The sequence below is a fragment of the Psammomys obesus genome, unplaced genomic scaffold (assembly GCF_907164565.1).
Source record: "Psammomys obesus unplaced genomic scaffold, mPsaObe1.curated_primary_1811, whole genome shotgun sequence".
NCBI classification, from domain to species: Eukaryota; Metazoa; Chordata; class Mammalia; order Rodentia; family Muridae; genus Psammomys; species Psammomys obesus.
In genome coordinates, this window is record NW_026596460.1 from 5196014 (window position 1) to 5212935 (window position 16922).

At 49.6% G+C, this 16922-nt stretch overlaps 2 protein-coding genes across 4 annotated transcripts in view; one reads left to right on the top strand and one right to left on the bottom strand.

The window, feature by feature from the left end:
- The first annotated feature begins 495 nt into the window (after window positions 1-495).
- On the top strand, window positions 496-15259 carry Epha1 (EPH receptor A1). 2 transcript variants are annotated; one of them, XM_055598281.1, is made up of 18 exons: window positions 496-619; window positions 1524-1591; window positions 5731-6012; window positions 7413-7815; window positions 8035-8190; window positions 8494-8838; window positions 8959-9086; window positions 9325-9475; window positions 9920-10016; window positions 10221-10279; window positions 10991-11116; window positions 11886-12071; window positions 12207-12268; window positions 12370-12576; window positions 12713-12862; window positions 13111-13304; window positions 14747-14902; window positions 14993-15259. In XM_055598281.1, the coding sequence occupies exons 1-18, from the start codon at window positions 538-540 to the stop codon at window positions 15069-15071; spliced, it is 2931 nt and encodes a 976-aa protein (XP_055454256.1). In that variant the 5' UTR covers window positions 496-537; the 3' UTR covers window positions 15072-15259. The 2 variants fall into 2 exon arrangements, with proteins under 2 accessions (XP_055454256.1, XP_055454257.1); XM_055598282.1 differs by lacking the exon at window positions 496-619 and adding an exon at window positions 847-948.
- A 184-nt stretch (window positions 15260-15443) lies between these two features.
- Window positions 15444-16922, bottom strand: part of Zyx (zyxin) — an 8755-nt gene continuing 7276 nt past the window's right edge. For both annotated transcript variants that reach the window (XM_055598283.1, XM_055598285.1), the window contains exons 9-10: window positions 16433-16553; window positions 15444-15991 (exon numbers count right to left, since the gene is read on the bottom strand). In XM_055598283.1, the coding sequence (XP_055454258.1) occupies window positions 15887-15991; window positions 16433-16553 (226 nt within the window). In that variant the 3' untranslated portion in view covers window positions 15444-15886. The remainder of the gene's footprint in view (window positions 15992-16432; window positions 16554-16922) is intronic.

Consider the following 16922-nt stretch of genomic DNA (forward strand, 5'->3'; position numbering starts at 1 on the left):
TCTCAACCTCTGCCACTGAACAGCTTGGTCACGCCAGCTTCTCTCTGAAGACTCCTCAAGGGTTTGCTAAGGAGTGGACCAATTTGCATGGTCGTCATCGAAGCCGAAAAGGATGAAGAAATGTCTTCCACTCCTAAACTTCCCAATGACTATGACAAGTCTAGAGTCTGAAGAAAAGAAAAGGAATAAATTTGGTGATCTCTTCCAAGTCAAGAGAAATTAGGTTGAAAGCTGGATCAAGATTGAGTTGGGTTTAGGCTATACTTAAGAATGTTTAGCTAGTTCCTCGCAACACCCACTAGGCGGCGCCCGCAGTCTCATTCCCACTAAGCTGCCTCCAGGTTTTAAAGTTTATTACCTGTCTAACAAGTTTGCTTCCTGCCCTACTGTCCCTTTAAGAAGGTGAACCAGGTGAGGCCGAGGCCCCGCCCCCGCGATGGCACCGCCCCCCTCCCCCGCCTGGCCGGCCAAGCTCCCCTAGTCCCTAGCGACCTGGCCCAGCCGTCGGGGCCGAGGTCCCAGGTCCCGGCCGGCGCCATGGAGCGGCGCTGGCCCCTGGGGCTCGCGCTTCTGCTGCTGCTCTGCGCCCCGCTGCCCCCGGGGGCGCGCGCCGAGGAAGGTACCGACCCCCACCCCCGCCCCTTCCCGATTGGCGGGCAGCAGCCTGCCAGAGCCGGCATTCCTGAGGAGGGCCTCCTCCCTGCGCCCCACTCCTTCTCCCTGGCTTTGCCCCAGTAGCGGGGAGATCGATTGGCTAGGCCAATCTTTGCTCTTTAACCCCAGGCTCCTGCCCACGGGATCAGTCACCCCTACCCTCTGCTGGCCGGCGCTATTTGCTGCGGGTGGAGAGGGAATTCCTAACCACAGCCTGGAAGCTGCACTTCCACTGTAGCATCATGGGACCCTCCATGTGCCTACCCCTGAATTTGGTGCTCTCAGAAGTCTGAGGTGGAAAGCCTCCTTCTGCCGGACTAACAAGGCCACAAACAGACCGCCACTGGTGGGAGGGTTAGGACTGGGGCCTCCGGGATGCCCAGGTGTAGGGGTCCAGCCTTACACCTAAAGTTTTGCACACCATCTGACCGCGCCCCTCCCATTTAACAAAATCAGAGCTGCACCTAGCGTGCCGCCTCCTATACCCTCATCTACCAGAGCAGGCCATCGACAGCGGTGCCAGGGTCCCACTCAGGACTACAAAGCCTTGGCGTCTTTGACCGCCCATGGCACCCCTGCAGCAGATGGGAACTCCAGTCCTCCCGGGCCCCGTTGGTGTAATACCTGAGGTTGCTCTTCCAATGCACCAGCCCCCAGCCCTTGCCCCACTCTGCCTTGCTCTCCCTTCATACTCTGAAGAAAACCACTGTAATCCCTGGAGCGCTCCGCTCTTCATCCTGGACCCTTTCGCTCCTCTGCCTCGGGAAGAGGTTGTGGCAGCCTCGGGCTGGGGAGTCATAGAGTACCCAGTGTGGGGAGTTGGGCATCTCCTCCCCCAGAAGTGACATCCTTCCTTTCTCCCCATTTAGTCACTCTGATGGACACAAGCAAGGCACAAGGAGAGTTGGGCTGGCTTCTGGATCCCCCGGAGGATGGGGTAAGTGTCTGAAGGACCTGGGAAAGTTCAAGTCTGAAGGCTAGTGGGAAATGGGGTGGAGAGGTGGGTGGAGGAACAGAAAAGAGCAGGAAAAACTGGAAGTGTCTCCTTAAGAGGGGGAGGGGAAGCTGAGTCAGAGCCTCTGAATGGTACTTGTGGGGAGTGGGGGGGGTCAAGCTTCACTCAGCAGAAACTATCTCCTCCACTGCCTCACCATCCTACCCTAGTAGGGGTGGGGGTGGGAGATGAGCTCACACCCCCTAGGACAGCGTGCCTGTGCTAAGGAAGGGTCGATGAAAGCAGAGAGAGAGACCTGGAAAGCATCCCCCAGTCGCAGCTCTATTCATTGCTGTGGAGTGCTCTATAAAAGTGTAAATGATGTATGGATTTTTTTTTTTTTTTTGAAGTGGAGAGCCAAAACTTTCATCAAAGCCCTCAAGGATATTTTGACTCCCTCAAACTTAAAAGCTACTCCCCTCCAAGGCTCCTGGGCACTGGCTTATTCTCCATCCCTCCCAGGCAGGCTCCGAAAACACCATGCATTCCAGCTGTTCGAATGCTTCCCTCCTTAGGTGTCCCTGAGACCCAGAGAGGAGGGGTGGATTGTTAGTGTGCCACAGAGAGTGCATTCAGACCCAAAGTCCAGAGACACCCTTGCTACACCCCAATAAAGCTTGCCTTAAAACCCCAGAGCCCTAACTTGTGTGTTGGAGACTTACTCCTGGACCTGTTCTCTAGGTTCCTTTCCTCACTGCAGTAGCTAAGGCGCATGGTGCTGCTGCTTCTGGGATTAGGGTTACTGCTTTCTTTCTCCCTTGGACTGGAGGGTCCCCTTGCGCTCTCCCACAGAGTGGCCTATAATTAGAGTTAATAGACTAAACCATAATGTATCCTCCAGGAGAGGCCATTTGGAAAATCCCGGATTAGGCCAGCTCTGATAGGTGCCTCATCTCATAAACCAGCTAATCACCCACAAGCAAGGAAGCAGGACCATCTGCTGGCTCCCCCTGGCCCTTCCTTAAGCTCTACCAGCCCCACCCAAATAACTCTTCTAATTGAGCCCCAGAGGAAGTAAGGCCCCTTTCAAGGCCAGTGCTGGAAGGGCAGTGCGCAATCAGCAACTGTACTCCCACTCTCTTCCTTGTCCCCTTCCCTCTTTCTAAAACTATTGTGCCAACCTCCCAGAATACACCCATGTAACAACCAGCAGCTCCTGTGTGTCAAATGAAAGGCTCCTCAGTGCTGTTCCTGGCCCCACAGTTGTCCCCCATCTGTCACTGCTGGAACTGGAAGAGGCAGTTACAGCTGGGAACATCTGTTTCCCTAGGCTCCAGCTGCAGCCTTGGCAGTCTGGTCTGCCACATATTGCCCCGACCACCCTGTCTACCTGCCTGGGCCTATGCGTTCCTCTTAGGCTCTTCAGCAGAGCTCCCCCGCAGAAGAGTCCTGGTGCCCTTTCATCCCAGCTTTGTGGCCTTTGGACATCCCTCTTCATCTCTGAACTCTGTTACATAATGAAGAATTATGTGCTTCAAAATGGCCCCACCCCACCAATTCTTAATTAGTGATACTTGTTTGTTTTGTTTTGTTGTTGTTGTTGTTGTTTTTGTTGTTTTTTTTTTTAAGTCATAAGGGCCCACTCACTGGAGTGGAATAACATTTCAGGGTGAACTTTCTTAGGGCCTCCATCTCTTGTCCATCAAGTTATGGGATAGCATTCAAAATATCAATGAACTATTTTGTGAAATCTGTGATTTCTTAACTCTATCTGGCCGAGAAAATACTTAAGAGAAAGAATGTTACTGATGAGGTATGGTGTCTGTCCCACCAACAGATAATCAGAACATCAACAGTAATTAAAACCTGGAGTGATGACAAGAACACCCAGGCCAATGGAACAGAATAGAAAGTCCAAACACAAATCCACATGTATGGTATTTTCATGTGGATGACCATGGAAATTCTAGTCAACGTGGAAAGTATTGCTGGGGACAGAGCTACTTCCTAGCCTCCCCCAAGTGAGCCTGTAAAAGCGACAACAGATGATGAATGAGCAGGAGAAGTTCTATTTTAATTACTTTCATTCACACAGGATGAAGTTCCTGAAGGTTCAGGGGGTCCGTACTTTGGAGAGGAGTGGGGGTGGGGAGGCGGTGACAGGCCCAAGTGTGAAAGGAACAAAGGCTGTCCTGCTGTGCGCTTTGAAAAGTCTGAGGTAAAAGAAGTTTTCTCTAGGCATCCTTCTTCCTGGTAATGGTAGCTCACTAATTTAAATCCCCTCCAAAGTTGTAAGTTTCTTTTACCAAAGGGCAGCTCGTATGAGCTAATCCTGTGTCTATACTTTTTTTTTTCAAGTAATCATCTCAAACAATAGTAAATAAATATATTTTGGGGTGTGCACTGATCCCCAAAAGTATTGATTGGTCCCCATGCTGCCGAGATCTTTGTAAATTTTTATGACAGAATGAGAGGAAAAACACCTCTATGTTCTATGAGCATAGACAAAAAATAAATTCCAGTGAGAATAAAGTTTAAACCAAAAAAAAAAAAAAAAACCAACACCTACAAAATTTTCTAAGCCAAAAGATAATGAGAAATTTATGATGTCAGCCAAAACACACAGCCCCCAAACTCACGATGTTATTATGCGAAAATGGAATCATGTTTTCACATAAAGGTGCCTTTAGCAAAAATGTGGCGTGGCTGAGAATATTTGAAACATACAAAACAAGCAAATCTATTATATATATAATATATATATATTAAAAGCGTACCCAAGTGATTAACAGAATTCAATAAAAATATAAATAGCCAATGAACAAAAGAGAAACATACAACTTCTTACCTTCAAAGAAATGTGACTAGAAGAACTAAGAAGCTGCTTTGGCCATAGGACTGGCGAAATATAAAAAAGAACAGTATCCCTTATGATGAGCTTTTTAGAAACTGAACTTTCTTGCACTTTTTGTAGAAGTGTCAAATGGCAAAGCCTTCAGAGGCCAATTTAGCAATGACTTATTAAATTTGTGACCTATCTATAGATTAGAAATTTTATAGAACTCTCACATTCATTCATCTCCTTTCCTAAAATTAAAAAAAAAAAAAAGCAACAGTAGGTGAATGGTTAAACGATTATGGTGCATCCATATGATAGGATGCATATATGGATGTGTATAGTGCAACAAGAGACAGGTCTATATGTATTCTATAGGTATAGTTCCAGGTCATGTATTTGTTACAACAAAGGAGGCTACAGAATAACCCTTGTACAAGATTTATTCTAACAACACAGACCCATTTATACTACCTCTCCGGAGGTTTTGAAAGTGGTCTAGACAGCTTTAGTTCAAACCACTGAGAATGGCTACCTCTCAGGATAAATGCAGGATGAGGAGACCCAATCGTTGTAATTCCTGAACCTGCTAGATGTGAAGATTAAGAGCATAGATTCTGTACCTGAAGTACCTGACATCATATTCCAACTCTGCCTTGTAATAACTAAGTATATCCCCTAGATATTGGGCAAGCCACTTACTCCACACTGGCTCTATATCAGTGGCCTGTGGCAAGTTAGAGTAGTGCCAGCCATTATGATTATGAGTGTTTAAAAAATATTTCAATGTAAAATAAAAAAAAAAAGTCAAGTGGTAGACTAGATGGTGCCTCGGAGTCCAGCTAACTGTTGAGATTTGGGTGGTGGCTATAACTAAGAGGAATATTGAAGAGGGTAAGATCCCTGGGTAGACAGACAGTTCCTTGCTTGCCCCTGTCCTCCAAGGGCAGAAAGGCTTTACTGCTTAAAAAATAAGGCTCTGAACAAACAGGAAGATGGATTTTGAATGAGCTTTGCTTTTGTGGTTACCTGACAGTTCTGCTGATTAAATAGGTCAAAATTCCTGTCCAGACTCTCGTATTTGAAGCAGATGAAATTAAGGGACCAACCAGGGCTGGCTAGAATGTTAAGGGGCTACTATCCTATCTGCCCCAAGTCCAAGTAACCTCCCGCTCCAGCTTGAAACACTTAACCTACTGTCCTGGCGCTGGAAGGTTTACTGAGGCAGGACTCATTAATCTGGGATCTTTGACCCCAGCTCCCTCTTCATCAGCTCTGGTTGCTGAGTCTGATTTTCTTCTTGCAGTGGAGTGAGGTGCAGCAAATGCTGAACGGGACACCCCTGTACATGTACCAGGACTGCCCAATACAGGAAAGTGGAGACACTGACCACTGGCTTCGCTCCAACTGGATCTACCGAGGGGAGGAAGCTTCACGCATCCATGTGGAGCTGCAGTTCACTGTCCGGGACTGTAAGAGTTTCCCCGGGGGAGCTGGACCTCCGGGATGCAAGGAGACCTTCAACCTTTACTATATGGAGAGTGATCAGGATGTGGGCATTCAGCTCCGAAGGCTTTTGTTCCAAAAGGTGCTACTGCCCCTTCATGCCATCCCATCTCTGACATAGATGCTTGCCTTGATCCTCACCATGACCCAGCTCAGGCAAGGAGAAACAGGGCAGAAGCTAGAGGCAAGTACGAATGCTGAGTAAAGGAAAGAATGCAGGACAGGACACCAAAAAGGCTGAACTGAGTACTATTGGCTGTACCCTGGCTTTAAGGGTGCCATTTAACTTCTCTGAACATTGGTTGCCTCATCATGTAATAACCTTATTACTTGCATCCATTGATTATAGGCTGATGCTGTGGCTGAAAGGGGAAGTGAAGTAAGAAGGTTTTAGACTTTTACCTCAGTGCCCATCATTTTCATATGTGACATGTCCTCAAGAGTATTGCTGGAACTACATAGGACAGTTCCTGACTGCCAATCATTAGTACCATGCTGTTCTTTCGTAGCATGGAAACATACTAGAATACAAAACAGTCAGAGCTTATTAGAGGTTGTGTGCTCATTTCTTTCCAAAGAGCAAAGGTTGTAAAGTTTGTTATTGGTAATAAATTAGTTATGACACACTCTGTAACTGATCACCTCTTTGGCACTAGACTTGGGAACACCTCCCAGGAGTAGAAATTTTATGGCCGTTAACATTCCGCTGTCTGGATCCAATCCTAGCTCTATCATGTCATAGCTATAGTATCTATTAGAAGGACTCATTTTTTTGTAGCTTTCATTGCCTTTTCTGTAAGGTAAGATGGTAACACATCCTGTCTCATAAGGTTATGGCATGCGCTATACAACATGTCTGCAGTATGCTTCCCCTGAGAGCTCATCCATCATAAGCTCTTCCGTCATGGCTATATAAATTGGGCATTCCTTTTATTAAAAAAATATTGAGCACTGTTCATTTGCACATATGCCTGCATGGCAGAAGAGAGCATAAGATCCCTTTATAGATAGTTGTGAGCCACCATGTGGTTGCTGGGAATTGAACTCAGGACCTCTGGAAGAGCACACAGTGCTCTTAACTGCTGAGGCATCTCTCCAGCCCCAAATTGGGTATTCCTTATCTACTGTACTTGGAGTCTGAAGTGTTTCAGATTTTAGACTTGAAATATTTTTATACACGTCTTGGGGCTAGGACCCAATTCTAGTAATGAAATTCATTTATGTTTCATATATGCTCTACACATGTAGCTTGAAGGAATTTTATGCAGACTTGTTAGTATGACTGCATTTTTTGCTGGGATTCATCACATGAGATCATATATGGAAATTACCATTTGTGGAATGCTATAGGCATTGTCAGGTTTGGGAACTCTTCATGTTTTAGACTTTTGGATTAGCAGTCTTCAACCTATATTAAACCAAGAGCTGTGTTTCATGCAGGGGTAAAGCATGGGCTTACTATCATTCCTTCTTCTCCCCTAGGTAACAACCGTAGCAGCAGACCAGAGCTTCACCATCAGAGACCTGGCATCTGGTTCTGTGAAGCTGAATGTGGAACGTTGCTCTTTGGGCCACCTCACCCGCCGTGGCCTCTACCTAGCTTTCCACAACCCGGGTTCCTGTGTGGCGCTGGTGTCTGTAAGAGTGTTCTACCAGCGCTGTGCAGAGACTGTGCATGGCTTAGCCCACTTTCCTGATACTCTCCCTGGACCTGGCGGTTTGGTAGAAGTAGCGGGAACCTGCCTCTCCCATGCACAGATCAGCCCGGGGTCCTCAGGCACGCCCCGCATGCACTGCAGCCTCGACGGCGAGTGGCTGGTACCTGTGGGCCAGTGCCGCTGTGAGCCTGGCTATGAGGAGAACAGTGGCAGTGTGGGGTGCACTGGTAAGAAATGGGGTGGTGGGAAACCCCAGGGACCATCTGGGAGGGTCTCCCAGGTGGGCTTTCCAAAACATGATTAACTTCCATGATTTTTAACTTGAGTGGCATGTCTGCAAGGGTGTTCCAGTTCTAGGGAGTGGGGTAAAAAAAAGAGTATGTAGAATTGGTTCTTTCTTGTAAAAACAAAACAACAAAAAACAAGGTTCTGCCCTCTCTCTTCAGCCTGCCCTACTGGCTTTTACCGTGTGGACATGGACACACTCCATTGTCTCAAGTGCCCCCAACATAGCACATCAGAGTCGGAGGGGGCCATCATCTGCACCTGTGAAAATGGACATTACCGAGCCCCTGGGGAAGGCCCCCAGGTAGCATGCACACGTAAGTCCTACAGCCAGAGCCTGGCAATCTGGCAACAGATGCCAGGCCCTCATTAGGGCCAGGACTTCCCAGAGTTTAGGAAGTAGTGGGGACCCAGGTGCTCTGATGATAGCCCCTCCCAGCCCTTTGTTCTCTCTAGACTGCAGAAGTGTGGTTACACACTACTTCCTCTTGGGTGGAAGTCAAATCTCTCAGGAGAGCTTTGGAGAGCATCAGTGATTGGGATGGTGGAGAGAAGCAGGGGTCAGTAGTTCAGGTGGGAGCAAGATGGTCGCCTACTTCATGGCTTCCCTTCTCCTACAGGTCCTCCATCAGCTCCCCAAAATCTGAGCTTCTCTGCATCAAAGACTCAGTTCTCCCTGCACTGGGAGCCCCCCACAGATACAGGGGGGCGCCATGATATCATGTACCGTGTGGAATGCTTGCAGTGCCGGGGCTCTGCAGAGGATGGGGGTCCCTGCCAACCCTGCGGAAAAGGCGTCCGCTTCTCCCCAGGGGCATCCGGGCTCACTGCATCTACCGTGCAAGTGGAAGGCCTGGAGCCCTATGCCAACTACACATTTACTATCAAGTCCCAAAATGGAGTGTCGGGTCTGGACGGTTCCAGCTCGAGCAGCGCTTCCCTCAGCATCAACATGGGGCATGCAGGTGAGGTACCTGGAGCAAGCCTAAGACCGCAGGGAGGAGTGATGGGCAGGAAGCAGTGGAGGTGCAACTTTAGTTATCCCTGCTTTCCTTCCAAATTCACCCCATCATCCCGGGTTCCAGAGTCGCTCTCTGGCCTGTCACTGAGGCTGGTGAAGAAAGAACCGAGGCAGCTGGAGCTGACCTGGGCAGGATCCCGACCCCGAAATCCTGGAGGGAATCTGAGCTATGAGCTGCATGTGCTGAACCAGGTCAGAAAGCTGCATGGAGACACCATTCAGTATTTTGTCATACCCTAACATTCCTAACTTGGGGTATAGCATCAGGGAGGTGGGGGAGGGGAACATCCAGAACAAACTGGCTTCCTCAGGATAAATGTCTGCAAAGGTCTGCTGTGGCAGCCCACCCTGTCCAGGCCCTTCCATGTCTGTCTATTTCTCTATCAAGGCTGACTCAGCACAGCCTCATGAATGTAAGTCTTACCCACAGGATGAAGAATGGCACCAGATGGTTCTAGAACCCAGAGTCTTGCTGACAAAACTACAGCCAGATACCACATATATTGTGAGAGTGCGAACACTGACCCCATTGGGCCCGGGCCCCTTCTCCCCTGACCATGAGTTTCGGACAAGCCCACCAGGTAGCTTACCTATCTCTTTTCCCCACGCCCTCCCGAACACACAATTGTGATCTCATGGAGGCACTTCAGCTCCTATTTTTTTTAATGACCCCTGCTCTCTATCTCTGCACATACATGTACCCACTCAATCTCTTTTAAGGGCATCATAGAGCCAATGTCCACTTAAAAACTGACCCTGAGTGTACACAGGTCCCTACCTTTTAGCCTCTATCCCCCTAAGGGCTGTGAGCCCCAGACTTCTGACTCTTTTTTTTTTTTTAATAATTTATTCAATTTTATGTGCATTAGTATGAAGGTGTCAGATCCTTTGCAATTGGAATCACAGACAGTTGTGAGCTGCCATGTGGTTGCTGGGAATTGAACTGGGGTCCTTTGGAAGTACAGACAGTGCTCTTAACCACTGAGCCATCTCCCCAGCCCCCGACTTTTGACTCTTATGCCCAGTTTCCAGGAGCCTGACCGGAGGAGAGATTGTGGCCATCATCTTCGGGTTGCTGCTTGGAATAGCTCTGCTGATCGGGATTTATGTCTTTCGTTCAAGGTACTGGCTCTGTCCCTCCCCACCCATTCATCTGTGACAACTTTGCCTTGTTAGAAGCCTGCAGCCTTGATAATCTTGCTGTCCCCTAAAACCAAGGCTCAGATATGCCCCACACCTAGCTCTTATGTCTGACAAATTTAGCCAGAGCTCACGGGACCACTGAAGTTTCCCTGAGTCCCTGAAGAAGTTGCGCTACCTCCACAGGAGAGGCCATCGACAGAGGCAGCAGAGGCAGCGTGATCGTGCCATCCATGTCGATCGAGGTGAGCCAAGAGTGTGTGTGTCTATGTGTGATGCCCAGGTCAACTCTGGGAATATGGGTGAGTTATATTGTCCCTAGGGATCTTGTGTTTTGCCATCTAATTAATTTTGGTTAATTAACTCTGCCCTGATAGCTGTCAGCAGCTCGGATACAATTATCCACTAGCTCTTGGTACCAGTGCATAGCCACCCTGGTAGACAGTGTTCTTCAACCCGGTGGCCAGGTCTGTGGGCTAAGACCAAGCAGGAAGAGATTGAAGTCCTCTGAGACATGTGGACTTCCTGCTTGTCACCTCATTAGGTGGCTCTGCCAGAGGGATCGTCTGCTGTCTATTTGAGTAGCTGGCATTGAAGGGAGGCCTCATTTGGGAGTGAATGAGCTGTAAGTGACTCAGACAGCATGGGGACAGAAGCTGGGCCAGAAGTCATAGGAAGATTGGGTAACTCAAGGCTGGGAATTTACTCCAGTGTCTAAGCTCTGGCCACTGCTGTGGACCCTGAACAATAGGACAGAAGAGCCTGGGGTATAGACAAGAAAAGGGCTGGGATCCACATGGAGGCTTCATTGCTAATAGAGATTTTCCTCTGCTTGAGCTAAAGCCAGGCTCACCCAGAGAGCAGAGTACTGAGAACTGGCTCAGCTTTCTTCCCTTCTTCCTTCTGATCCCTGAAATATATGTGTGGTAGTGGCTGAGCCCTCTTGTCCTTCGTAGAGGACAAGCTGTGGCTAAAACCCTACGTGGACCTCCAGGCCTATGAGGACCCTGCACAGGGAGCCCTAGACTTTGCTCAGGAACTGGACCCAACATGGCTGATTGTGGACACGGTCATAGGAGAAGGTATGTGCTGCTGTGACCCCAGCTGGTCCCCTGTATGTGGTAGCACATGGCTGCTGGCAGGTTCCTTTCTTCGAGCCTGAGTTTCCAGGTGAGCCCATGCTTGCTCTATCCTGTATCCTTCTTGAACTGCTATGCCCTGGAGCAACCTCTGCCTCCTACACACTTTGCTCTGTGGTTATGGGCTTTCTGATAAAGAATGTTAAACACATCATCTCTGCCCATAGTGGTGACACCATGCCAAGGTGCAGTTTGTTCTCAGATGGTTCCCAAAGCAGGAGAGATTCAGAGTCTTCCTAAGTGAGCATTCCACCCCATCAGGGGCCGAGTGTCCTTGGGCTGCCCCAATCCCCTGGGTCACCAGGGAAAACAGATCTCAAAGGAGAACAAAGCTCAGTAGTGTCCTTGTCTGTGATGAGCCAGCAAGAGCCGTGACCAGGCAGCTCACTCACAGGAGACAGGCCAGCCTCCTGTTATTTGGGCACTAGCCCTGGCCCAGCTTGGCCTTCATAAACACAGCTCAGTCCCTCTACATTTAGTGAGTACTTACTTAGGGGAAGCTAATGAGCATGCCAGCCGTGGAAGACAGTACTGGTTAGGTTGCAGAGCATCATGATAGTTTCAGACTGTCGCTTCTCCCAGAAGGGCAACCTGAGCTCTGTCCTTCCTCAGATTTCCAGTGAGGAGAAACTGAAGGACTAGAGGGTGTCACTGCCTGATCATGGGATAGTCTGACTGCATCAGGCCACAATTTTATTTTCCTCCCAACTAGGAGAGTTTGGGGAAGTGTATCGGGGAGCCCTGAGACTCCCCAGCCAAGATTGCAAGACTGTGGCCATTAAGACCTTGAAAGACACATCCCCAGATGGCCACTGGTGGAATTTCCTTCGAGAAGCAACTATCATGGGCCAGTTCAACCACCCACACATTCTACGTCTAGAAGGTGTCATCACAAAAAGTATGTGCAGTGGTCCCTAAGAACTGGAGTGGAATGTGTGGGAACGGGAAGAGGGGTGGAAGCAATGGAAGAGGGGAGTAGGCTGCCAAATAGAGGAAACCTGGGTCTGTGTGTAATGTGTGCACTGTGTCTCAGGGAAGCCAATCATGATCATCACAGAATTTATGGAAAATGGAGCCCTGGATGCCTTTCTGAAGGTGAGGTGGGCAGGGGTCAGCTCAGGAGGGGTTACACCGTGGAGCCTCGTGCCTTGTGGGAGACTGTTCATCCTCTGATGTATACATTCATCCTGCTACAGGAACGGGAGGACCAGCTAGCTCCTGGCCAGCTAGTGGCTATGCTGCTGGGCATAGCATCCGGCATGAACTACCTCAGTGGTCACAATTATGTCCATAGAGACCTGGCTGCCAGGAACATCTTGGTGAATCAGAACTTGTGCTGCAAGGTATCTGACTTTGGCTTAACTCGCCTCCTGGATGACTTTGATGGCACCTATGAAACCCAGGTTAGAGCCCCATCCATGTTCACATGTACCAGTCTTCTGATAACCATGCGTAAGCATGCGACCTCTGATTCCCTTTCCACGTTGGTTTGTACTGCCCACACCCTGAAACATCACGCTCTATGTGATGCCTTCTCAGGGTGGAAAGATCCCCATCCGCTGGACAGCCCCAGAAGCTATCGCCCACCGGATCTTCACCACAGCCAGCGATGTGTGGAGCTTTGGGATTGTGATGTGGGAGGTGCTGAGTTTTGGCGACAAGCCCTATGGGGAGATGAGCAATCAAGAGGTAAACCTGGACTATCTCCCCATGGCAACCCTGATACACCCCGTCTCTTCTAAAATCCCCATCATTTCCTATGAGTACTTCTTTTCCACTCCAATTTTTTGGCACTATTTCCTGTGTTCCCTTCTTTGTTGCTTCTCTGCTACCCTAGTCAGGGCTGCTTAGAAGTTACATCTCAGCAACCTTGTGTAAGTGGTTTTCTAATGACTCTAGCTTCCTACATAGGTATCTCTACCTGTCTCCTGCTATAGGTAATGAAAAGCATCGAAGATGGGTACCGGTTGCCCCCTCCTGTGGACTGCCCTGCCCCTCTGTATGAGCTCATGAAGAACTGCTGGGCTTATGACCGTGCCCGTCGGCCCCACTTCCTCCAGCTGCAGGCGCATCTGGAACAGTTGCTCACTGACCCCCATTCCCTAAGGACCATTGCCAACTTTGACCCCAGGTAACTACGTTCAAAAAGGATGGGAGATTGGAGGTCAAATCTGGAAAAATAACAATGGGCATTCCATCCTATCCACCTCCTATCCACCGAGTGCTGGGCCCTGGGGAGCTCTGCACAGGCTCCAGCATAAGAGGTAGCATCTAGTCCATGCTGCCAGGAAAGCCCAGGCTAATGGAGGCAGCATCCGTCAACCATGGTGGTAACTTGATGGAAGGTAAGAAGCAGAGAGCACACCAGCTGGGTTGAATATGAGGAGTTTTTAAAGACATGATTTAAAGGGTTAGATCTAGATTACCCACTTCCCTCTATTTCCCTGCTTGTTACTCCCACTACGATTGGAATGCCACCTCTGGTGTTCCTGTGGCCATCTGAAACTCAGGACACTTTCTTTCCCTACATACTTATTCTTGCTTTCGGCAGAAAGACTTACAGATTTGACAGTCTTGGAGGACCCGACTGGTACAAGTGCTTTGCTGCAACCTGGAGCCTGCTCCTGAGAGCTTAGGCTGCTAGAGTGGGGTGGGGACAGGAGGGAGTCTAAATAGGTCTGACTACACAGCCAGTCTGGCAAGGGCTGAATAACAACAGGCAATATGGCAAACCTGAGAATGGGGAGTCAGGAGAGACCATTACAGGGGAACCAGCCCTGCTGAGAAGGTAGGACTCTGAAAACAAGAAAAGCTGACCAGCTTCCTAAAATTGTATTTCATCAAAAACATGGCCAGAATGTAGAGAATGAAGTGTGTGTGGGGGGGGGGGGGGGGGAGGTCAGGTTGGGTAGCCAGGCAAGGCTTGAAGTGCTTTATCGGGAAAGGCAGCCTGGTGTACTGGCCTCTGTATCAAACCCACCATATATAACCTTGTTTCTGGGAGAAATTGTTTTCCATGTTCCAAGTTTTGAGACTATCTTTTGGAGCACAACTCCCTTGGACGCTGGAGACTGTGTGTGCTAATCTTTCTGGAATGCTGCATATTTTTTCCCCCAACAGATTTACTTTGCTAATGGTTTTTGGCTCTGGCTGGCTTTCCTACAGGAACACTCATTGTATTGTGGCTATCAGAGAATAAGAATAATAGTCGGGGTTGAATGTGGCAAGTGACGGCTGCTCCTAGGTGGCCATGTTAGGAGAAGGCAAGACAGTACCTTGCTCTAGGCCACTTCTCCTGCCTTCTGATTTATCTTGGTCAGGATGCATTCATGTCTAAAGGGCTGGGAATTCACTTTACTAGGCATGCCCAGGGCAGCCACACTCCCTAGATCTACCCATGGAAAGATCAGTCAGCTGCCCACCTACTCCTTTGAGCAGAGCCACCCAGAAAACAGGCCAGGAAGTAGCTTCAGATAACAGCCATTATGTGCAGAGCCTAGATGAAGCTATACGCAAGCATCTGACTACAATACGATGGCCCAGGCCAACCAGCTCCTGTATACTATCCCACAGGGTGACCCTACGCCTGCCCAGCCTGAGTGGCTCTGATGGGATCCCTTACCGAAGTGTCTCTGAGTGGCTTGAGTCCATACGCATGAAGCGCTACATTCTGCACTTCCGCTCGGCCGGGCTGGACACCATGGAGTGTGTGCTGGAGCTGACAGCTGAGTGAGGACTCTGGGGCCAGCCAGCCCGGGCATGGGAGGGTGGTTGAGGTCTAAGCCTCTGGACTCAAGGCCTCCCTTCTCTCTTCCATAGGGACCTGACGCAGATGGGAATCACATTGCCGGGGCACCAGAAACGCATTCTCTGCAGTATTCAAGGATTTAAGGACTGAGTGGCTACTGAGAAGATGCTTCAGCCCTGTGCCCACCTCCATGAGCAAGGACAGGGCTGTGGTCACTCTGTGGGCCTTTGCTCGGCCTATGAGACGTAGGCTATTGGTGCTGCTCCTGCCCATTCAATCAGGACTCTGCCTTTGGACCTAGGAGCCTTTGTTTATAAAGGGGGGGAGGGTACAAGTGAAGGGGATTGTGGGTGGGTGTTGGGGGAGGGTTTAATATATATACTTATATATGCATATTATCTATTTTTGTAAATAAACAGGATTTGACTTTCATCCCTATCTTTGATCTCTTTTCCCTGGTGATTCCCTCTATTTCACCCCCAAGAGTTCAGGTATTATCAAAGAATCAATTACTACTAGCAATTCTGGAAAATTAGGTTTTATAATCTTAGCTGTGGCCACAGCCTAGCAGCACAGGGCAAAGTGGGTCCAGGCTGCTGGAGCTAGGCTCCTGGAGGGTGAGGCTTCTCCCACCCTCAGCAAGCACATTGCATAGGCTGCTCAGGCCAGCCAAGGGCATTGGTGCAGCAGTGAAAGCAGCAGCACTAAACGTGACCCTTGGGTTAGGAACCTCAGGATGATGGGCAGTCCTTGCAGGAGAAGCAAGGGTTGGAGCCCAGGGCTGGGCCTCAGCACCAGGACGGGGCCTCAGCAACTCTAGGCCATGCTGAGGCCCTTGGTCAGGGCACTTGAGACACTGGGGAGGGGTTTGGAATGCAGGGAGGGTAGAGGCAAGGATTGGTCTCAGTGTGGGTGGTCCGTGGTGGGGGATGGACCTGTGGTCTGGAAGAAGGCCCATCCTCAACTCAGGTCTGGGCTCTAGCAGTGTGGCACTTCCGACAAAGTACATGGCCATCCAGAGGAAAACAGCCGTTGTCATCTGCCTCAATGGACAGGGGCTTCCCACAGTCCTGGAAAGGAGGAAGGGTATGAGGGACACTGGCCAGGAAGGTTCCTGTTTCACCCTACTGTACTAGAGTTATACCTGTAGTAGGAAGAATAAACGATTCATAGGCTTCGAGCTGATGTGCTGGACTTGCATGTCTTCCTGACCATACTACCTTCCCTGCTCCTTACAGGCCTCTCTTGCACGAAAGGCAGGAGCAGACAGTGTCCAGGAACCTCCCTGCTGCCAGCCTACTTCAGGTTTAGAACCTATCCCATCCTATCCCAGCTTCATTCCGACTTCATTCAGTGCTTCTCACTGATAACCTCTGATACTCCAAACCCATTGCACATACATGAGCACACACAAAAAACAGGCAAACCCACCACTCTTCCCTCCCATTGGGAAGTCTGTAAGTTTTTCTAGGGCTCAAAGTGACCTCTGCAAAACAGAAGAGACAACTGACCTCACACTTGTAACACTTCATATGAAAGTTCTTATCCAGAGCAACTACTCGCACGGTCTCATCTCGGCCAGGCTCAGGCATGATGGGCTCTGAGCAGACGGAGCACCTTGGAGCATATTGCCTAAAGGGTCAGAAAGCAGGTCCAGGGAGCTCAGTAGATGCAGGCATCTTGGGCTTTCAGCCCCTAGGAATGCACAGAGTAAGGGAGGCACAGGTGGGGTGGCCACAGGAACACCTGCTTTTTCCACATATGTGGGTGGAGCAAGTCCATGAGAAAGGCCAAAGGACCAAGTGGCACACACACACAGCAGGCCCTTATCAGGAGGGATTTCCTGTCTCCCCACTCGCACAATGCTTCATCTCCCACACCTTGGTCACAGGTGTTGGCTCCCACACCCTTGCCCCACCTGTACTGCAGTTCGCCAAGAACCCCAAAGTTGGCCACTCTACAGTCTGTGGCCAACCTGGAGCCAGGTGGCAGCCTGGTTTC

Coding starts and splice junctions, on each gene's coding strand:
- Epha1 (XM_055598281.1), top strand. CDS start 538: ATGGAGCGGCGCTGGCCCCTGGGGCTCGCGCTTCTGCTGCTGCTCTGC. Junction 10,017..10,220: donor ATTTATGTCTTTCGTTCAAG/GTACTGGCTCTG, acceptor CTACCTCCACAG/GAGAGGCCATCGACAGAGGC. Junction 12,863..13,110: donor GGGAGATGAGCAATCAAGAG/GTAAACCTGGAC, acceptor CTCCTGCTATAG/GTAATGAAAAGCATCGAAGA.